Genomic DNA, 21,569 nt, shown 5'->3' with positions numbered 1-21,569 from the left:
GCACTAGACTTGTGGATTCAGTAGCATGGAAATAATTTTAGAATGCGCTTGAAATTGTTGAGAATGTTTTCCAATTTCCGAGTTTATCGGATTTTGATTTTAAAATAATGCTTTCATATTTCTCTAACCAAATGATTAAATTGCAAAGTGTTTTATATTACAAGTGTATTTAACTTCTATATTAGATTAAAAAGTGTTGTAGAAAAGTGTCATTTTAAAGAAAAGGTAAAGTTAAAGAAGATTGAAGATTTTATACATAAATAAATTTATAATAATTTAATAGATAGATTTTTTTCTAAAGAGAAATATAAGTACAAATTGATTTATTACTACGTTAAAAGAAATGTAATTGAATATTTTGTAGTAAAGTCACGTAAACTTTTTTTGTGACAACAAATATTTGTGAAACAGTAATTTTAAATTGATTCCCTTTAAGACATTCTTGGCACGAAGCAATCAAAAATCCAATATGAATCCAGATCCCAGACGTGGTTTAAGACAGACAGTACGATATTTATAACTATACAATTAATAAAAAAAGAACTGTCTGTTTTCGCCGCACTGTATTGCTGTTACTCAAAAAGAAAAAAATAATAATTTTGTATGTCTTTGTTTCTGTCTGTCCGTAAGTCTTCGTTGGTTCCTGGCAGAAACGGCTGGATAGATTTTGACAGGACTTATAGTGGTATAACTTATGTATTTGGGGAGTAAATTAGGCTACTTTTTTTTAAATTCCAGGCTGACGAAGTCTCGGACAACCCTAGCTTTCTTTTTTTTATAGTGTCCTTGAAAAGTATTTTCAGCTTTTATTGGAAACAGTTATTTTACGACTTATTTGTAGTTATTATAGTATTTGTTACTAATAATAATAGCCCTTGTAAATAATGACACCGACACTCGACCCAGTGACCTATCGAGGGTCTCAGAGCCAATGTTAGTACAAGGTCTATACATGGCGTCGGAGACCTTGAAGCTTTTATTAGTTGAATTGAAAATTCACAGAAAACTGCGTTTAAATAAAAAAAAAAATCCTATGAATATATAAAGCCTACAATAATGTATTTTTTTTTATTCTAAAATGTATTTTGTATATATAATTGCCGTAAGCTAAAAGGGTCTAGTCTATTTTGCAAATAATTTATAATCTGAAACTTAATATTTATATTAAGTTTGAGACAACAAACAAATTTAGAAAATACTTTTTTTGGATAAACCATTTTCCAAACTAAAAGTTTGTGATAAAAAAAGTCACTAACCGTGAGTTTCTGAGACCAAAATACCCGTTATAAACATATTATTATCTCTGTTTTGTCAAAGATAATGACAGAGATGACGATATTTTTTATTCAGAGATTTTTGTCTTAGAAACCAACGGTAAATAAAATAAGATTTAAAAGGCCATACCTTATCCTTACTTACATAATTACGAAAATAAAATAAAGAAGTTTAAATTAAATCTTCTATTGTTTACATCGTATTTAGTTAGATGTACACTTGACGAAGTACTAAACAAAGCATTAAATTATGTAACACGACGCGAATACTGAAATAAGATAGCAACTTCAAAGGTTTAATTTAAATGCTGTTGAGTGTACAATGTCTCTTCCCTCAAGCCTGGCTTATGTGACTTACTCACTTCGTTCACTTAACTTCTAACTTAATGCACCACTTAAAAACATCTTTACGTTTAAATAGTTTTTTTTTTCGTGTTGTATGAACTTTCCTTTACAAATTATTGAGAAAAGAAATTAAAAATGTAATTACTTCCACCACTGAGGGGCTCGAAGCCTCTAAGTTAGGAGTAACTAGGCCATAGTCAACCACGCTGGCCCAGTACAGGTTGACTTCACACATATCTTTGAAATTTCTTTGCAGAATGCATTACGATAGTTCATAGCGCGGCAATAGCCTAATGGTTACCGGTGTGGATTCCCGATCACGAGGTCGGGGGTTCGAATCTCGCCATTCGACTATTGTCGTAAACCATATCCTAGCACAAGCCTAGAGCTTAGTTGGAATGGTACAAGAAATATTAGTAAATTTACAAAAATCTGTAAATTTAATAAAAAAAACAAATGTAAATCGAAAAACATATTGCTACATGGAGGGATTTCAACGCAGGACTAGCAGAATTACATGTCAAGTGCTTAACCCCTGAGCCTGACCAACGCTCTTTTTTTTAATTATTATATTAAATGAATTGTATTACAGATTGCGACGCCAATTAACTTTTTCCAGATTATTCTAGCGCCTACAGAAATTTTTACACCTTCAAATATAACCTTTGAAATAAAATTGCCACAGGAAATGAGTTTGTTGCCCCACTTCCCGTCGTCACACGCGAGTTTCTCATAAAAGTCAATATGCTTTATACAAAACAAATCTTTCTAATATGTACCAGTTTAAATAAATTTAAATATTTATCACTTATTTTTTTTTACTTTAAAAAAACCGACCGTAACCATTTTTCCCAACTTTTAAGCGACGGATATGTAGACGGACAGAAAGAGAAAATTTCTCCTCCCTATGCGTCCCCTCCTCTGTCAAATCCACATCCGTTCCCTATTAATTCTTTAGAAAAGGATTAGAAGGGAAAGCGGCCCTAAAAATTAAGCCTCCAGCACCCACAATCCTCAGATGAAGTCGCGATTGCTCGGCTGTTTCGGCGAATTTAGGTGGCTGTTTGCTCGTTTGCCAACTTAAATAAAAGAAAACTACTCAACCAAATTTTGCTAAAATATTTATAGAATTTTCATAATTACACGTAACTTAAACTTATAATAAAGAATACTTTATATGGGTGAAAATACAAAAATAGATCTTGTAAATCGAGACGGCTACTAGTTGCAATACAAAAAAAATAATGAACACAACTATACTATTTCTTCTCTTATTCAATAAACTAAAGCTATCGTGACAACACTTTAAATAAAGTCTCGAAAAGATAAATTGCAACTGAAAACGTTAAAGTCAATGTTCACTCAGATAAAATGCTGGCCATTTTCTACTTCACTGAGTGCCCTCTTCTATGAATGATAGTATTCTTTATTTGACTAATTTATTAATATCAAAAGATCTTTATATCATCGTCCCTACGGAGGTTAGACACAGTATGAACTCCTCCATACATCTATATCAGCCGTCATATCTAAATCTACCTCTTTCTTACGTATATTACTCTTTCACACAATCCATCCATACTCTCTTTGATTTTCCTCTGCCTTTGTAGCCATGTACATTCAATCAAAAGATCTTTACATCGTCAATATGAATATTTGCGACAAGCGCTATCGTATCATCATGGTGAATAATGTAAAATAAGATAAGGTTTTTGGTGTACTTTATGCATAAATAATAAAAAGTTGTCGATGACAAAACGATGTCCTTTGCCACAAAAATTCATGCTAGGCCCACAGTACAGAGTATTTAACTTGATAGAACAAATCAAGTTGTGCAGAGGGTTCCGGTGCGTTCCTTTGAAGATCCCGGGACCCTCGCAGTCGCACTTGAGGTTAGCCACCAAGGCGGTTTTAGAGAGTAAGAATCTCACATAACCCTATCTTTCCCCCAAAAGGCAGGGTATCTTACGAAGATTTCACCCCCGATACCAAAAAAGGCCCACGGAACAGAGTATTTAACTTGATAGAACAAATCAAGTTAAGAAAATCCTCAAATTATATTTCATCTTATTGTTATTTTACCAAGATGCTATTACCAAATACACTGTTTCGTTGTATTTATTTACAGAAGGAAACCTTTAAAACAAAAATAGCTACGTAGAAACGCCGTAGGAACTCGTAAAGAGAATTCATGGGCTATAAAGAATGCCTCCAATGCTTCGTGTTGTTGGAGCAATTTACTAATAATGTATGTTGGTACTGCGGTGGTATTTCTTATTTATTGCTTCTTGGAACTTGAGTTGGCCGAGACGTTTAAAACGGCGATAAAAGCTTGTGTTCACGAATTACAAAGATGTTCAATGTTCCTTTCATTAATGCTTTCTTTTGTTTTTAATATAACTTTTTAATGAATAAACAAATATAATCTGCAACAGACTATGTTATTCCGGGTCATGGAATATTTGACATAATCAATCTGCGCTTAATTAATCTTTGATGTCGAATAAAAGAGTAATACTCAAATAGAGGTCGTCGGTGGCTCAGGGGTTAAAGCACTTGACTTGTAATCTGTAGGTCCTGGGTTCGAATCCCGTTATATACCAATGTGATGTTCGATTTTTGTTTCACATATGTAAATTTATCCGGCGCTCTTATGATAAAGAGAGACATCGTGATGCAACCTGCACATATCTGCGAATAAATTTAAAGATATGTGTGAAATCAACCCGCACTGGGCTAATGTGGTTGACTATGGCCTAGTGACCCATAACTTTGGGTGGACTCCGAGCCCCTCGGTGGGTGTAGTGAGCTGATAACGATAATGACACAGAAACGACATAACCTAAGTATACTTTATATATAAAAGGAATTAAATAGCAGAAAGTAGAAAGATAGTTTCTACTTTCTGCTACTGCACATGACAACATTATTAAACGTAATAAGAAGTATGCATGTAATAAAAACAATTATCCTAATAAAGACAGCATAACAAGCGAAGCCAGACGTGGAATTCAAAGCATTCGCAAGTCACTTCCAGCATGTCTTGGAAAGCAGCGCAAAATGTGTTGCATTTGCCGGAATTACCAACCACATTTGTTTCTTGTTATTTTCTAGAATAATTAAATTGTGAAATGTTATGTTATCTTACAATTTTGTTTTGCTTTTACGATTCCTTATCTGTTTATACCTTTATAGTTTTTAACTATGGTAGATATTAAATATTAGCTTAAAATAAATAAAAAAAAACATATTAAGTAGCCTATGTTATCTTCTAGACTATGTTCTACATCTAAGCCAAATTTCAGTGAGATCTATGCAGCTCTTCTGGAGATACCTTGTAACATACTTCCATTAATCTAAACATTCGCATTTATGATATTAGTAACATTGTACTTTGCTATACTTCTTAAGTATTTCTTAAAAGTATTTTTTTATATAATCCATTGTTCTTAGTTAACATTGACCTACTTTCATGTAGACAAGATATAGTACAATATATAGAGTTCAGGCGGAGAAATAATTTTGCTGAAAACTCAGTTTTTGTTTAAAGGAAATTTCGCGAATACCGGGAATTTTAAATTCATCTCTTTGCATGAAACGATTGTAATTGAATATTATTTACGATTCCATTCCTACGATTTTATTATTTAGCTTCTGAATTATGACAATTCTTGTCTTACAACAGCATCATCAGCTCACTATATGTCCCCACCGAGGGGCTCGGAGCCTACCCTAAGTTAAGGGTGATTAGGCCATAGTCAACCACGCTGGCCTAATGCGGGTTGGTTTACTTTACATATATCTTTTAATTTCTTCTAAGATATGTGCAGGTTGCATCACGATGTTTTCCTTAACTGTAAGAACGTCGGATAAATGTACATATGTAATTCGAAAAACACATTAGTACGTGGCGGGATCGAACCCAGGACCTGCAGATTACTAGTCAAGTACTATAACCCCTGAGCCACCGACGCTCTCGCTCTTGTCTTATAAATTCTTCATTAAAAATTAATAACTATTTATCCTCTTTTAAGGTGTAATTGGTATAAATATTTTCTTCGATACTTATTTCGACATTCTAAAAAAAAACTTTCGTTAATAAACATGATAAGTATTCAGAATTCCATAGATTATTATTTGACAGGACTAGGTTTATTTATATGAATGAAATATTTGCTCCGAGTCTGCGCAATCATGATATTCGTAATTAAGAGAACTCGTACATAAAATAAATATCAGTAATACACTCAAGGGACAAAAAAGTAATCAAGACATTTGCGAGCATATCATTGGAATAAATTGGCAACGCAATTAATGTCATAAAATAATCTCATATTCCTTTTAGGGTTCCGTACCTCATAGGAAAAAGACGGAACCCTTATAGGATCACTTTGTTGTCTGTCCGTCTGTCAAACACCTTTTTATATCATCAAATGTATTGAATCATTATCATAAAGTAATATTTTACTTCTTACTAATATTATAAATGCGAATGTTTGGATGGATGGATGTTTGTTTGAAAGTATCTCTAGAACGGTTAACGGATCCCGATGAAATTTTGGTGGATGCAAAAACGTAGTCTGGAAGAACACATATACCACTTATTAAGTTATTAAATTCGTCGCGGACGTAGTCGCGGGCGACAGCTAGTTTGTTATAATCTCTCATTTCCATTGAATTGAACTATACGAGTACTATTAATATCGCGTTAAGTAGGTCACCAATCATGCCTGTAATGAGTATAAATATGTCTGAATCGATATTAAAAACAGAGAACTACATAAATAGGCACACTAATATACTGGTCAGTTAGTATATGACCTAATATAGACACTTCAAAAACCCCGGAGGTATTTGAGTAGATTTTTTTTTAATTATATTGGAATTCATGCCCAAATAATTCTAATGATGTCTTGATAATTCTGACATCATTAAAATTGTTGAGATAAAATTAAAATTTATACAACGCTTTATAATCGTACTAATATTATAAATCGTACTTAATTGACTGTGGCCTAATAACCCTTAACTTAGAGTTGGCTTCGTGGCCCTTTTTTTTTTCAGAGGGGAATGCTTTATGCATACTCCGCGCCCCGGGGGGGACGCGGTAGTTATGTGGGATTCTCCTCCATAGCGGAGGCATACCCACTAAACCCCTCTGTTCCTCCAACGCATCGGGACGGGACCACGGGCACGCTTTCGCTCTCGTCCGCGGCCCCGTCTGCGCCAGCTGCCGAGGCAGCTCCCTCTCGGGGAGGAGGCAGCCCTCAGTCGCTAGTGATGGTCTCCCCCGTGTCCATCACCAGAGGCTTCGAGGGCCTCGGTGGGGACGTATAGTGAGCTGATGATGATGAATATTATAAATGCGAATGATTTGATGGATGTTTGTTAAGTTTCTTTAGCACGGTTGCATATAACTCGCTGAATTTTTGCATAGATGTAGAACATAGTCTGGAAGAATACATATGCTGATAAGTTTTTTTTAATTCCACGCGGATGGAGTCGCGGTCGACGGCTAGTTAAAGATATAAAGCATTTTACATTCTTACCATGGTCTTCCAATTTTGGACAGTAAAAGTCCATACTTAATGTACTTATAGTGGTCTTCCACTGTCGTACATTATTTAACTTAATGCTTACCAATTTAAATCGCATGTATTTAGTGAATGTTAGACAACTGAAATACATTAAAATAGTGAATTGTTTTATTAAATGTACGTTTTTACACATATATCCGTCTATCAATAAATCAAATTATGAAAACCTAAACAATCTATAAATACAACTAGCTGTCACCCGCGACACCGTCCGCGCCAAAATAAAAAAAATATTTAGTAGCTTATGTGTTCTTCCAGACTATGTCTGTGCAAAATATCATAAACATCCGTTTAGCCGTTCTGGATATACCTTCAAACAAACATCCATCCATCCATCAAAATATTCGCATTTATAATATTAGAAGCTTTATTTAATTTGTAAATTTAATAAAATCCCTTTTCCCTAATTAATGTTTAAAACGTTAGATGGAATCATGTTTAATGTTTTTATAAACCGAAAATGTTTGTGAAGCGTTTCAGTTAACCTCCCGAGGTTTCAAACAAAATACATTTATTATTCCATTATGTTTATCTTACGTTAGGCCAACAGTTTAGGAATTAATGAGGAAACCGTAAGAACATAACTATCTGGTTCACTTAAGGTTAAAGTAAATTAAATGGTTATTTTACAGTAGCTGCCGTCAGTAACTCCATCCACGCCGAATTAAAAAGTTAATAAGTAGCCTTTGTGTTTTTTTTATATCATAAGGTGGCAAACGAGCGAGCGGGCACCTATAATCGCTCAAATAGCGAAGTGACCGTTGTCCATAGATACACGCACGGAGGAGAGGATGCACAGAAAGAAAATATTTCCCTTCCCATGTATCCTCTCATCCATAAAGTCCACTTCCACTTCCCATCCTTTCCTTATAAGAAAGAGGGTGGGAAGGGAAAGAGGACAAAATTAGGCCTCCGGGACGCACACTCATCAGACGAAACGCATAATTGCTAACACTTCACGCCTGTCTTCTGTGTGGTCGTGGTATTTCACCGGGCAAGCCGGGCCAATTCGTGCGAAGATGTTTTACAGCGGGCTTTACCACTGTGTCCTTCCATACTATGTTTTACATTTGTGTCAAATTTCATCAAGATCCTTTGAGCTGTTCCGGAGATACCTTCTAACATACATCCATCAATCCATCTAATTATTGCATCTTACTAATATGATAAATGCGAATGTTAGGATGGATGTTTGTTAGAAGATACCTCCAGAAAAGTTGCATGGATTGTTATGAAGTTTGGCATTGATGTAGAAAACAGTCTGGAAGAACTGGTTATTTATTAACTTTTTAATTCCACAAAGACGGAGTCGCGGGTGACAGCTAGTTTGTAATATTAGTAAGATATTATTTGAAATATTTCGTGTCAGATTTCAAACCAAAATGTAAAGTATTGATGTCAATTGCTAGTAAATTTGTACCGGAGTTGTGCAACTAATGAAGTTTCCCACTCAAACAAATCTATTTATGTCGCAATTTTCAACCGTAGCATCGCTCTATTTGTCGTGTGACTTCACGTGATATTTGCATGGAAATATACTTTGAAATACCGTTGACACTACATCAAAGATATATAAATGGTCGCATGTTGAATTTTAAATCACAACTTCATATTCACAATCTGATTTACAGTATTGACAATATCAATTGGTTTCAAGATTAAACGAAGCTCTTTCACAAAAGTTTTTACATGCTAGTAGATGCTAATGAGATATAATATCTTACTAATATTATAAATGCGAATGTTTGGATGGATGTATGGATGTTTTTAGAAAGTATCTCCGGAACGGCTCAACGGATTCCGATGAAATTTGACATAGATGTAGAACATAGTTTGGAAAAACACATAGGTAACTAATCAAGTTACTTTTTAAAGTTGTACAGACGAAGTCGCGGGCGACAGCTAGTTTATAATATAATAACTTTAATGTAACATGAAATTAACACTATTTACGTCTTAAATATATTCGAGAGTGAATTAATAGGTGTAAAACCGATATTTTTATTTAAACCAGGCCTCTGATAGATCGAGTCTGATATAAAAGAAAATAAATGAGGGCAAACAATGTAATAAATCTTATCCCAAACTAATGGGTATCATCAGAAACTTTACTACTTTTATACAATTTTTACTGCCTTCCACGTAACTTACTCATAAAATATCAAAAGGCTTTTATATAAAATGATATTATTAAACATAACTCTGAAGTGCTGAATTACGATACAAAGTAGTTATTAGATTTATTTTCAATGAAAAAATATATACTTTGATAAGATTGTTTTTCTTAGCTTTGAGTAAAAAAAGTGTAGAAGAAATCTTACTAATATTATAAATGCGAAAGTTTAGATGGATGGATGGATGTATGTTTGTTATAAGTTATCTCCGACAATTTTCAACGGATCTTAATGTTACATATAGACTTCTCACTAAGGTTTTTTTCCGGGAGAACGGAGTCGCTGGCTATAGCTAGTCTTACTAATATTATAAATACGAAAGTTTATATGGACGGATGTTTGTTAGAAGGTATCTCCAGACGGGTCAACGGATCTCGATGGCACTCATGCAGAACATAGTTTGGAAGAACACATAGGCTACTCATTAAGTTTTTTTTTAATTCCTTGCGGACGGAATCGCGGGTGACAGCTAGTATATTATATTTGTAATTATCAGTTACAATTTATTCCATGAGAATAGAACCTAGGTACACGAGTAATGTAATTTCAGTGTGTTTTATTAGGTCTAGGAGTCACTAACGCTATTTTAAGATTGTATTTGGAAATTACATTCCAATTACCAGCAACTTGAAGATTTTTAATTACTGCAGACTAATTTATTTAATTAAATTAATTTAATTTAATATAATAATTATGACGATATAATTAATTACATATAATATTAAATCCGACCTCTTGAATGTTTACGTTGACGTATTTAAAATACTTTTCATAGTTAACTAGCAGTCGCCTTTGTTCTCGCGGAATTAAAAAAAAAACTTAATAAGTAGCTTACATGTTCTTCCAGACTATGTTCTACATCTGTGCCAAATTACAGCGAGATCCTTTCAGCCTTTCTGGAGATACCTTCAAACATCCATTCATCCAAACATTTGCATTTATAATGTTAGTAAGTAGCCGGGGATCGTACTCAGTGGCGTGCCATGGGAGAGGCCTATGTCCAGCAGTGGACGAATATAGGCTGATGATGATGATGAAGATTATTAATTAATAATTACCGACCTTGCTTAGTTACAATATAGAAATATTATAGTAAACAAAATGTACGAAAACTTTTTCTTTTAATTTATTAGGACTTTTGTTATGTTATCATGGATATTGGTAACTAAATAAAATTAAAAAAATAAAGCTAATATTGTCAAAATTTAAACCTTTTAAAGTCGTAAAATGCTACAAGTAAATGTTGTGATTGAAATATTATTTCGTTCTAAACTTTAATATATTTTTAAATGTACTACTTACGGCTCCGCAACTAACCTTCTCGGCCATCGAGAATTCCTTGCACCTGCTACTACCATAACACGACGAAATAATTCACTTAACTCCAAGTAACAAATCCGTAAACTAAATGTGGGTATAATTCCAACACTATTAATACTATTTCACTTTAATAATTAAATCAGATTGTCAATAATTATATACATTAACGTAGTGTTTACAGTTTTTTTGTTTACTTCACCACAAAACGCGACTGGACCCTTCCAAAGTTTCGGGGAGACTGGTTGCGCGCGCCGTATCCGTTACCATGGTTACCATTTGGAGGTTATATTTCTGTTGAACTGAGGAAATTGATGTCACCTTAATTTGGATTTATTATTATCTAATATGCTTTAACTAAGAGTTGTAGCTTTCTCTTTTAGTATAATATAATTTTAATAGATTATTTCAGCACAAAAATACATTTCCTAAATTTTAACGATTGTTAAAGTCTTATCATCTAAGTTTTTTCTTTTTTTTCGATCACTAACTATTATCGACGGCCAGTTCTCCTAACTATTCATCATCAGCTCAATAATCGTCCCCACTGAGGGGCTCGGAGCCTACCCTAAGTTAAGGGTGTCTAGGCCATAGTCAACCACGCCAAAGGCGGGTTGTTTGTCTTCACACATATCTTTGATATCTTCTTATATATGTGCAGGTTGCATCACGATGTTTTCCTTCACCGTAAGAACGTCGGATAAATGTACATATGTAAATCGGAAATCGAAAAACACATAGGTACATCGAACCCAGGACCTGCAGATTGCAATACATGTGCTTGACCACCTAACTAACCTCCTAACTATTAATATCGTTATAATTTTAATATAATTATTTTTTTTATTTAAATCCTAAATCATTTTGACACTGTAAATTATTAATATTTTTTTTATTATATTTAATCTGTATTCAATTGGACCTTCATTTTCACACATTATTTTTTTTAAGCTAGACATTGTTTAGATTTACAGTTACATTATTAGACATGACAGTGTTCTAACGTCTAGTTCTAAGTCCCATTTAGTTATAGACTAGACAGTCTACAATTTGTAAGTGGATTCTTTGACATCAAAGCCGTAGCAGACAACAAGTTTACTCTGGCTCTGAGAATTCGAGATAAATTTGTAATAGGACCTGTTTGCATAGTTATAGGGTAGTATTTTTATATACTAGCTGTCGCCCGTGACTTTGTTCGCGCGGAATTATAAAAATGTAGTAATAATATATTTAACGTCTCCCGATGATTGTGTTGCTTTTCAAAGGAATTTTCAAATCGGTTCAGCAGTTTTAAAGTCTATTCACTACAAACAAACAATCAAATATATCGTCTTTATTATCTTCGTATTTCCTGTGTTACTTCTAAGAACCATAATCAGAAAACAACGGCAAGAAATTAATAGAAACAATTTCATAAAAATGAGAAAGCAAAAAAAAAAGATTATCTTCTATTCTATTTTAAATATTTATAAAATACAAGTCGTCACCCGCGACTCCGTCCGCACGGGATTAAAACAAAAAGTTAGTAAATAGCTTATGTGTTCTTCCAGAATATAGTCTATACTCAACCATTCGCATTTATAATATTAGTAAAATTAGTAAATAGTAGAAATACCTACTAATCCTTGTCATCCAGAAAAAAGTTATCGAAAAGTTTTTTTTTTCTGGAATAATAAAAAGTTATTGAATCTTGCAATTATATTAGTCTTAGGAATCAGAAGTCGGAAAAATTAAAAAAAAATCAATCTCTTATACACTACTAAAGTACTTCTCTGATTTAATAACAAAACTAACAAAATTGATAGAATTAAATTAACAATGAAATGATTTTGAAACATAACATTAACTTATTAGAGTTAAAATGATTTATTATTTTGGCTAGTCAAACGGGCAGAGCTTCCGCTGGCTTCAGTGTTTGGTTGCGAGTGTCTCGAAAATGAGGGTGCGGTCTCTTATAGTGTGTCACCCCATCATTATTCTTTAAGTTCCACCTTCAGCTAACACTAGTATAAAATTTAAATGGTTTTTCAGTTTATTTGTGATGTTAATTCGATTAATATTCTTCCATAAAATATCAGTCGAGTTTATTTTTCAAAATGCACTACAAATAAGCTGAAAGTCCCTCCTTTATGAAAGTTCAATATAATAGCAATTAACTTCCATGTTCAATATAGAAGAAACTGACAGGCTTAGTCCACTGCTTCGTTATAATGCCTTTAACACACAGACTGGAAAGCGAAGCGAAAGCGAGGCGAACTGTACTATCCTTTATTTCAGCGGTCACTCCCATCTCAATCATATCAACTTCCACACAATCCGTAGATCTTTTTCTAAGCCTACCTCAATAATTAATATTTAAAGCTAAGCCTGAAGTAACCGAATCACATAACAGAATGCAGAATGCAGTTCAAACATATAATGCTTCGAATTGATCGCGACGCTTTTGAATCGCGTTTGCTTTTGTGTGCTACAGGTTTAACCGCAACTAGTTTACTCTCCCATTAGCCGGACATCGTATATCTTTCATTATCTCCACTGATAGACTTGTGGACTAGATCATTCGTTTAGACGATATTTCCTTTAAATTTAAAAGCTGAAATATTGTAACGATACCATTTCTTAATATTATAAAAAGAAAAGAATTAATTAAGTTTAGTTTACTTTTAACTTGAAAATAACTATTGAATCTGTTTATAAAATTAACTTCTAAAAGTTTGTAGCTATTAAGAACTATATTCTGTTTGAATTAAAAACAAGTTACTCTTCTGTATAGAAAGTCATGAAAGTTTAAATATAATTTGTTTATCACTTTATCTATGTAACCCTGCTAAAATGATTTACGTATTTAAAATAACGATATCAAATAAAACTTTAAATAAATAAAACGTAACACCGGCCCCGTATTTACCAGCAAAATAACAAACAGAAAACTTTTGCTAACAAAATTCTCAAAGGGTCGTTCATTTGTCCACGAGAGAGGCTCAAAGGCCCCAACTTGTCCGTCGTCGTTTTACATACAAATAAGCTTTGTGACAATAATGTAATACAATTTACTTCTAACAAATAAATTTCAACGTTTATACAAATCGTCGGTGGCTCAGGGTTCAAGCACTTGACTTGCAATCTGCAGGTCCTGGGTTCGAATCCCACCACTACCAAAGTGTTTTTCAATTTACATATGTACATTCATCCGACGTTCTTACGGTGTAGGAAAATATCGTGATGCAACCTGCACATATCTCAGAAGAAATTCAAAGATATGTGTGAAGTCAACCCGCACTTGGCCAGCGTGGTTGACTATGGCCTAATCACCCTTAACTTAGGGTAGGCTCCGAGCCCCTCGGTGGGGACATATAGTGAGCTGATGATGATGATGAACAGGATGATTATTTATGTGATATACACAAAATAAAAGACGGAATTGTGTAAAATAAAGCCACATTAAATTTTACTCATATTGTTCGTCTAAAACGACGGTAAAGTTTTAGAGAAAAATGGGACCCGCCTGCAAGCAAAACCTTTCGATCAAAACATTTTTTTAAAATCGGAGCACCAGGAGCGGAGTAACGCGGTAACAAACATAAAAACATACAGACGAATTGATAACTTCCTTCTTTTTGAAGTCGGCTAAAAAATATGTTTGTACGTAATATGTAGTTTCGTAATTATGTAGTTAGCGTGTCCTCCGATAGCCTTAATACCTATACATTGTACATTGACATACATATGTCTTCGTTTATGTAAATTTTTTAGTCCCATTCTTCTTCTATGATTAGCGATGTTCTGAAACCTTTAACCATATCATTATATTAAGGTGGATACGACTGGTGTGGGCTTGATCTAACTAAACAATTAGTGGAATAATAATTTTTAACTTCACATCAAAGTAAAGTAAAAAAAATTCGGCCACATTACCATTTAAGTGATTTTAACTCAATACTAAAACTTAGTAATGTAAGTATTCTGACACACAAAGTGCATTTAAAGTTTAAATAGGGTTGCCAACTATATAAACACAAAAGAGTGGTTGATGTTAAATAAGTAACTAAATGTTTTTTCTATAGTCCACTAAATATCATAAAGAGACGACTTTTTTTGACGTCCACCAAAAACTCAAGAATTGACAAACCACTGGCAAATAATCTTTTTTCCGCCTGTACTTTAGTTAATGTTTTTTAAAATTTGACAACCCTATAACATCAACAACTCACTACATATCTCCATTGAGGGACTCAAATCCTATACTAAATTAGAGGTGACTAGGCTATAGTCTACCACACTGTCCCAGTACGGGTTAACTTCACATATATCTTTGAATTTATTCGCAGATATGTGCATAACGATATTCACTGTAACAACCCTAAGTAATGAATAATAACAAAGGTTTGCGCCTACGAATCCGGTGCCCACTCTGAATCATCAAGGATGTTATAAAAACGTCGGTTCATTTGTTTCTCCTCGTTGTTTCCTACACGAGTTCATAGTGAAAATACTATTTATTTATTGGCGATAAAAAGCCCGCAGTTTTTTTGCGGAACTCCAAAGCAATTGGCTCAGTGTTCAGTCGGTGTTAGTAGCTGATAAAAGGCGGTTTAATTGCCTCACTGATTGGATTAGTTCGCAATATGGATTGTAGAATTATACTTTGTTTCGCTGTAAGTAACGTGCTATGTTCTTTTTTTATTTTTTTCCAAGCTTTCAATGAATAGTTAAATAACATTTTATAATGTCTTCTAGAATAATTGAATCAATTTTTTAATTTTTATTAAAATATAATATATATAAATTATTCACATTTTAATAATTATAATAACTGTTAGGAAGTTTATGAACACGCTTTTGCATTCGTATTTTATAAATATTACCGACAAGCTAATGTTTCAATAAGGCCGTGTCGGGCTATGTGTCCGACAAGCCATACTTCCATTCAACACCTCGCTGTGGCTTTTTAATCGAATTGTTGGATACAGCGTGACCTGCAAGGCCCAATTCAAATGGTTTTGAAAAAAAAAATCGTTTTTCGAAAAATCATTCTGGCAGTTAACGTGTTAAAAACAAAAGAACGACAACATTTTAAAGTGATACAAAGTCAAATTACTAGACATTACCCTACTAAATTAAATCTTATAATCCTGAAGCTTTTAACATACAATTAAGATGTGTTTGTAAATTGATTACTTTATTAGTGTTTAAATCTGTCTTTACAAGAGTAAATAACATAAATTCTTGGAACTTGAACCATTATAATCATAGTATCTTTGACTACTAAAAATGCGAATTCAATTTTACTAATATTATAAATACGTATGTTTGGATGGATGTTTGTTAGAAGGTATGTCCAGAACGGCTGCATGGTTCTTTCTGGCATAGACGTAGAACATAGTCCGGAAGAACAGATTAGCTACTAATTATTATTTTTTATTTCCGCGCGAACGGAGTCTTGGAAGATAGCTAGTATAGCTATATAGTTTGTTTTGCCAAAAGACAAGGACAAAAATATATTGTCATCTCTTGTATTTCACGGTAGCGTAAAGCGTATTGTGTTTTTTTAATACTTTTTTTAAATCAACAAAAACTAAGATATTTACTTTGATATTCCAATACGCTTTTTTGTAATAAACATAAAACGTTATTCTTATCTTCCTTACAGATTTAATCTTTATAACTATGATGCTGAAAACTAAAGTTAATTAAAAATATTGCTTACTTAATTATGGATAAACAATAGATGTTATTGTTACACTGTATTACAAAATATTTGCGTACGAAATAGATTTAAAAAGATAAAAAAAAATAGTAGTACAACCCTATTAGTGGGTTCTTACTGCCCAATACTCTACAACTTTGTATTTGAATTTTTTTTTTAAAAAGAATGTTATAAAAATGTGAATATTTTTCAACAAATATTAAAACACCATGTATTAAGCTATGGTCATTTTTTTTAAAATTATGTCTACACTAAGAATTAAATTCTTCATGACGATTAATTTAACGAATCTCAGATTCTTATTTTAAACGAATCCAATTTATATTTCAAGGGTTCGGAAGTCATAAGAGTATGAAGGACTTCCGTTTTTGTTCGTTTAGCGACGCAGCATTTATAAAGTAAGATTAACAAAAGTACTTAATACTTTATGTAGAAAAAAAAATCAGAACGATCTCGAAGCGTTCAAGATAACTTATGAAAAGGTACTGGTTGTGGATTAAACCAATATAATAAATTAAATTATTAAAAAATAAATTCTTTAAAAAACTTATTTAAAAATAGAGTATAAGAACTGACTTTAACCTTTACTTGTTTTTTATAATATATATATATATATATATATTATACGATAACTAAACTCTATGTCAAAACATTTTATTAATATTATAAATGCGAAAGTATATTACATCTATACTAGGATGGATGGAAGGATGTTTGTATCTCAAAAACTGCTCAACGAATCTAGATGAAATTTGGCACAGATGTAGAACATAATATGAAAGAACACAAAGGCTATTAAATTCGTTTTGGTTTTGTGCGGACGTAATTGCGGGTGACAGTTAATTTTACTAATATAATAAATGCGAATGTGCAGGTGGATGTTTGTTTGAAGGTATCTTTGGAATGGGTTAACGGATCTTTGGAAAACAACATAGGTAACTCATTAAGTTTGGTTTTGACTCCGCGCGGACGTAATCGCGGGTGACAGCTAGTAATATAATAAAAGAAAAAGTGCTAGGTTATAACAACAATTAGTTAAATATTACTGTACCAAATACGACAGCGTAACAAATTCCGTTGAGTTACAGTCATTATAAAGTCCAGTGACTCACAATGACAAAGCTAAATAAGTATAGAAAAAGTAACATTTCAAAGAGAATATTGGAACCGAAACTATTGATTGAAAGTTGCGGTACAGTAGCTTGTTTAAATAATGAATGAACATAAAGATTTATGAGGCAGCTGTCGACTGAGACTATGTTCTACATTCGTGCTAAATTTAATCGGAATCCGTTGAATCGTTCTGGAGTTACATTCCAAAAATCCTATACTTCCAAACTTTCGTAATTATAGGTAAGATCTTGTGGTTATTTACAGTACGTTGTCATTTTAAGGAAATTACATTTTAAATCGTTGTTGTTGAAAGACACAATATACCTCAACCACAGATAAAAATTTAGATAAACTAAGAATAAAACAAGAAGAAAAATAAAAAAAATCATCCTCACAATTGTAGGGATTTGACATGTTATTTTTCATCATATTTCGGTAAAAACCACAACATTTTAACACCTATTTCTATAGCTATACAGTAGGTTTTAAATTGTACTACCGTAATGTTAAATATATAGTACTTAGGACGACTAAACAAAAGTTCGTAATCGCAAACTTTTGGTACATAAATGCAAAACGTGCAATATTAAAGGGGAAGACCGATTATCCAATTAAAAACATCAAGGAAATGCGAATTAAAAACAAAAGACTATCTTCGTTTAAGCATTGAAGAACATACTAACATATTATAGTCTTTCCGAGAATCGTGTCCTGCAAGAATTCCTTGTCACATTGAGTCACGGCGTACGAAGGCTATTGCCGAGCACGATTTTACCTAACTTCGGACTATACTAATCAAGTTAATTCATAAGCTATGACGTGTCAATTGAAAGGTAAATGAAATGTAATAGTAAAGATTTATAAAAATACTAACTGTCGACCACGAGTCCGTTTGCACGGAATTAAAAAAAAACATAATTAGTAGCCTATGTGTTCTTCCAGACTATGTTTTACATCTATGCCAAATTTCATCAAAATCCATTGAGTCGTTAATGATTTTATCTTAACTGTATTACTTATTACATCAATGACCTTGAGCATTTTAATAAAATAAAAATTCCGATACAACGACTACTTTTCACTCGTCACTTGGTTATCCCAAGATACTTATCATTTTTTATATATTAAAACCAGTGCAGTATTGTGGTTTATAATCCTACTAACTGTCGCACGTGAGTCCGTCCGCATCAATTAAAAAAAATATAATTAGTAGCCTATATGTTCTTCCAGACTATGTTCTACTTCTATGCTAAATTACAACGAGATCCATACAGCCGTTCTCGAGATACCTTCAAACAAACATCCATCCATTCAAAAATTCGCATTTATAATATTAGTAAGTTATATTTTAATTTGATTATCTTTGTTTAAATTTATATTTCTTTTTCAGGTTATATTCAGCAGTCATATACTATCCTATCGAATAGATAAAGAAGATTTACCAAACGATAGCCTATATGACGACGATGATTACGATTATTCATACGACGACGTGGAATCACGTAAAGATACTGAAGATTCTATTAAAGATAATAAAAATACCACAACTCCAAAACCAGCAACATACGAAGTGACAGAAAACGTAGACGATATACCAAATCCTAGTACAAAATTTGGTACAATTTTTACCAACTATTCTACACCTAGACCTTTAAACAATGCAAGTTTCCCGACCGTTCAAAAACCCACAGATAAACCAGAAACTAATTCTGAAAGTAATAACGAATTGAATAATAATTCCAATGAAGATGTCAAAGGGAAGAAGAACTCTTTCAGCATACTACACGTGCAAGGAGAATACGATGATGTGCCAAATGGGCCTTCGAATTGGGGAGAACATCATATGCATAATAAATTAGGTATAAAAGACTATATTTATGGTATATCAAAAGGTATTTATAATAAAATATCAAGGCTATTTAATAAACACGATTGCGATGATAAACACGTATTTCGAACAGATAATTTTGACGAATCACATTTTCGTAGTGAAAATTCTAAGACAGAAAATAGATTTGTACACGATGATACTTATTTACTTAGTGATTATGAATAAGCTTTAATAAATATATTTTGTTATATATTATTTGAGTTTTATTACTTTTAATCTGCCAATATTTTAAATACAGTAGAACCCCGTTTATACGATTTCTCGCATATTACGCCATTTTACGTAGATGCCTGCAACTTGAGACATGTTTTCACACATTTCTAAACGCTTAATATGATCCTCATCACGTTTAATACGCCATCACACGCCGCCCGTATTGTCTCTCGTAGCACTGGTTTCCGAATTAACCCGGTTATTGACTTCGTGTTATCAGAATAAGAACCTGTAATACTGCAGGGTTATTCTTCATGGTATTTCGTACCAGTCAAATCTTAATAACATCATCGGCTCATACGTCACCACTGATGTGCGCAAAGCCTACCCTAATTTCGATTTACATATGTACATTTACCAGCCAGGGCCAGCTTTGACTATAGCCTAGTCATTCCTAACTTAGTGTAATCTTAACCCTTAATTCGATGGTGTCCAGTGTGACGAACAACTAATTAAAAAAAATCTACTGAACTATAGAGAAAATTACGTAAGTATAACTTTACTAAAAAAAAACAGTTTTTTGCTACAAAAAATTCGTTGAAATAAGGGTTAATATAATATTTTTTTATCAGCAGTCAGTGTCTGCCCACTGTTGGACATACGCCTGTTCAATGCTATCCAGAGTTCATGTAGCCAACTTATTTCTTCTAAAAAACTTCACGACACTTTACAAACGCCTTGAACATTTTAATAGTTACCACTTCTTTTAATTAAAAATTATATCAAAATTAAAGCTTACTTTAGAATTTTATAGTTGTTTTTAAATAATATTGGAAGTAACTTTAATAAAGGAAATTTTAGTTTACTCTTAAACTAAATCAAATTCATTCGTATCCGGTCTATTTAAATTCAAAAAGACTCGAAGGCTTCTTTACGTCAGACTTAATTAAAGGAGATCGGGTCTTTAATAAGTACATATTGGAATTGCGTATACTTCTTCATTAAAAGCCTTCTTGAAAATATTAATGAAAGATCTAACGAAATCAAATTAACAAGTTAACAAAGTATATATATATAATAATATTAATAATAAAAAAATTGTGAAAAATTTAAAAACTTTTAGGAATAATTTAAACTACATTTTATTATATTTAACATTTATATAAATTTGATTATAAAAAAATAATTTGTACTTAATACATAATAGAGACATTCTAAAGCAAAAAAAAACATATTATAAATGCGAATGTTTAGATAGATGGATGTTTTTTTGAAGATATCTCCAGAACGGATGGACGGATATCGATCAAATTTGGCATACATATAGAACATAGTCTGGAAAAACACATAGGCTACATCTATGTTTTTATTTTAATTCCGACGAACGGAGTCGCGAGCGACAGCTAGTTTTATTATAAAAATTCCTTTAAATTTATGGTGTGACCATAAATTTACCTCGTTTATTCGTTTTAAGTATTTTTATAATTAGCCTTTAGTACTCGGATAAATCAAACTTTTGTTTTTAATACGCCTACTCTCATTTTTATAAGTCAAGTACAGGTCAATTTAGTATTCTGCGGCCGGGTCGGCTAAATTTTACCTGTGTATGTTTTACAGTGGTCAACAACCGCAAACAGTGTTTGTCCTGGTTGAGGAATTCCATAGAGATGATACAACTATGCAAAAATTTATTTATTTTAAATAATTTTTGAAACACTCTATCACTCTATCTACGTGTATTCATCATATACCTGTCCTTATCTCTCTTAGGTAAGGTCGGTAAACCAGGTTTACGTACTCTAGATAGATTGAAATATATTATGCTGTTAATACTGTTAATAATATATGAATAACTATAATTAATCTATCATAAGTCTAAAAGTGACACTATAATTATTAAAATAACCAAAACAAGTTTTGAAATTTAAATAATTCATAAGGATAACAAAAACAAATAAAAACAAAACTGTAAAATAAAACTAGTATCTAATATAAGAC

At 32.5% G+C, this 21,569-nt stretch overlaps 2 protein-coding genes across 2 annotated transcripts in view; one reads left to right on the top strand and one right to left on the bottom strand.

Annotated features, from left to right (window-relative positions):
• LOC106117999 (calcium/calmodulin-dependent protein kinase kinase 2) overlaps positions 1 to 10,734 on the bottom strand; it is a 71,664-nt gene extending 60,930 nt beyond the window's left edge. Inside the window, exon 1 of the mRNA XM_013312550.1 lies at positions 10,708 to 10,734. Within this exon, the coding sequence (XP_013168004.1) occupies positions 10,708 to 10,719 (12 nt within the window). The 5' untranslated portion in view covers positions 10,720 to 10,734. The remainder of the gene's footprint in view (positions 1 to 10,707) is intronic.
• Positions 10,735 to 15,186: 4,452 nt separating this feature from the next.
• Positions 15,187 to 19,583, top strand: LOC106117564 (uncharacterized). The gene is made up of 2 exons (XM_013311926.1): positions 15,187 to 15,362; positions 18,918 to 19,583. The coding sequence occupies exons 1-2, from the start codon at positions 15,333 to 15,335 to the stop codon at positions 19,581 to 19,583; spliced, it is 696 nt and encodes a 231-aa protein (XP_013167380.1). The 5' UTR covers positions 15,187 to 15,332.
• The last annotated feature ends 1,986 nt before the right edge of the window (positions 19,584 to 21,569 follow it).

Source organism: Papilio xuthus, unplaced genomic scaffold (genome assembly GCF_000836235.2).
Source record: "Papilio xuthus unplaced genomic scaffold, Pxut_1.1 DF827679.1, whole genome shotgun sequence".
In the NCBI taxonomy this organism is placed as follows: Eukaryota; Metazoa; Arthropoda; class Insecta; order Lepidoptera; family Papilionidae; genus Papilio; species Papilio xuthus.
Note: the sequence above shows the minus strand (reverse complement) of the source record. Positions and strands in the feature narration are given on the sequence as shown.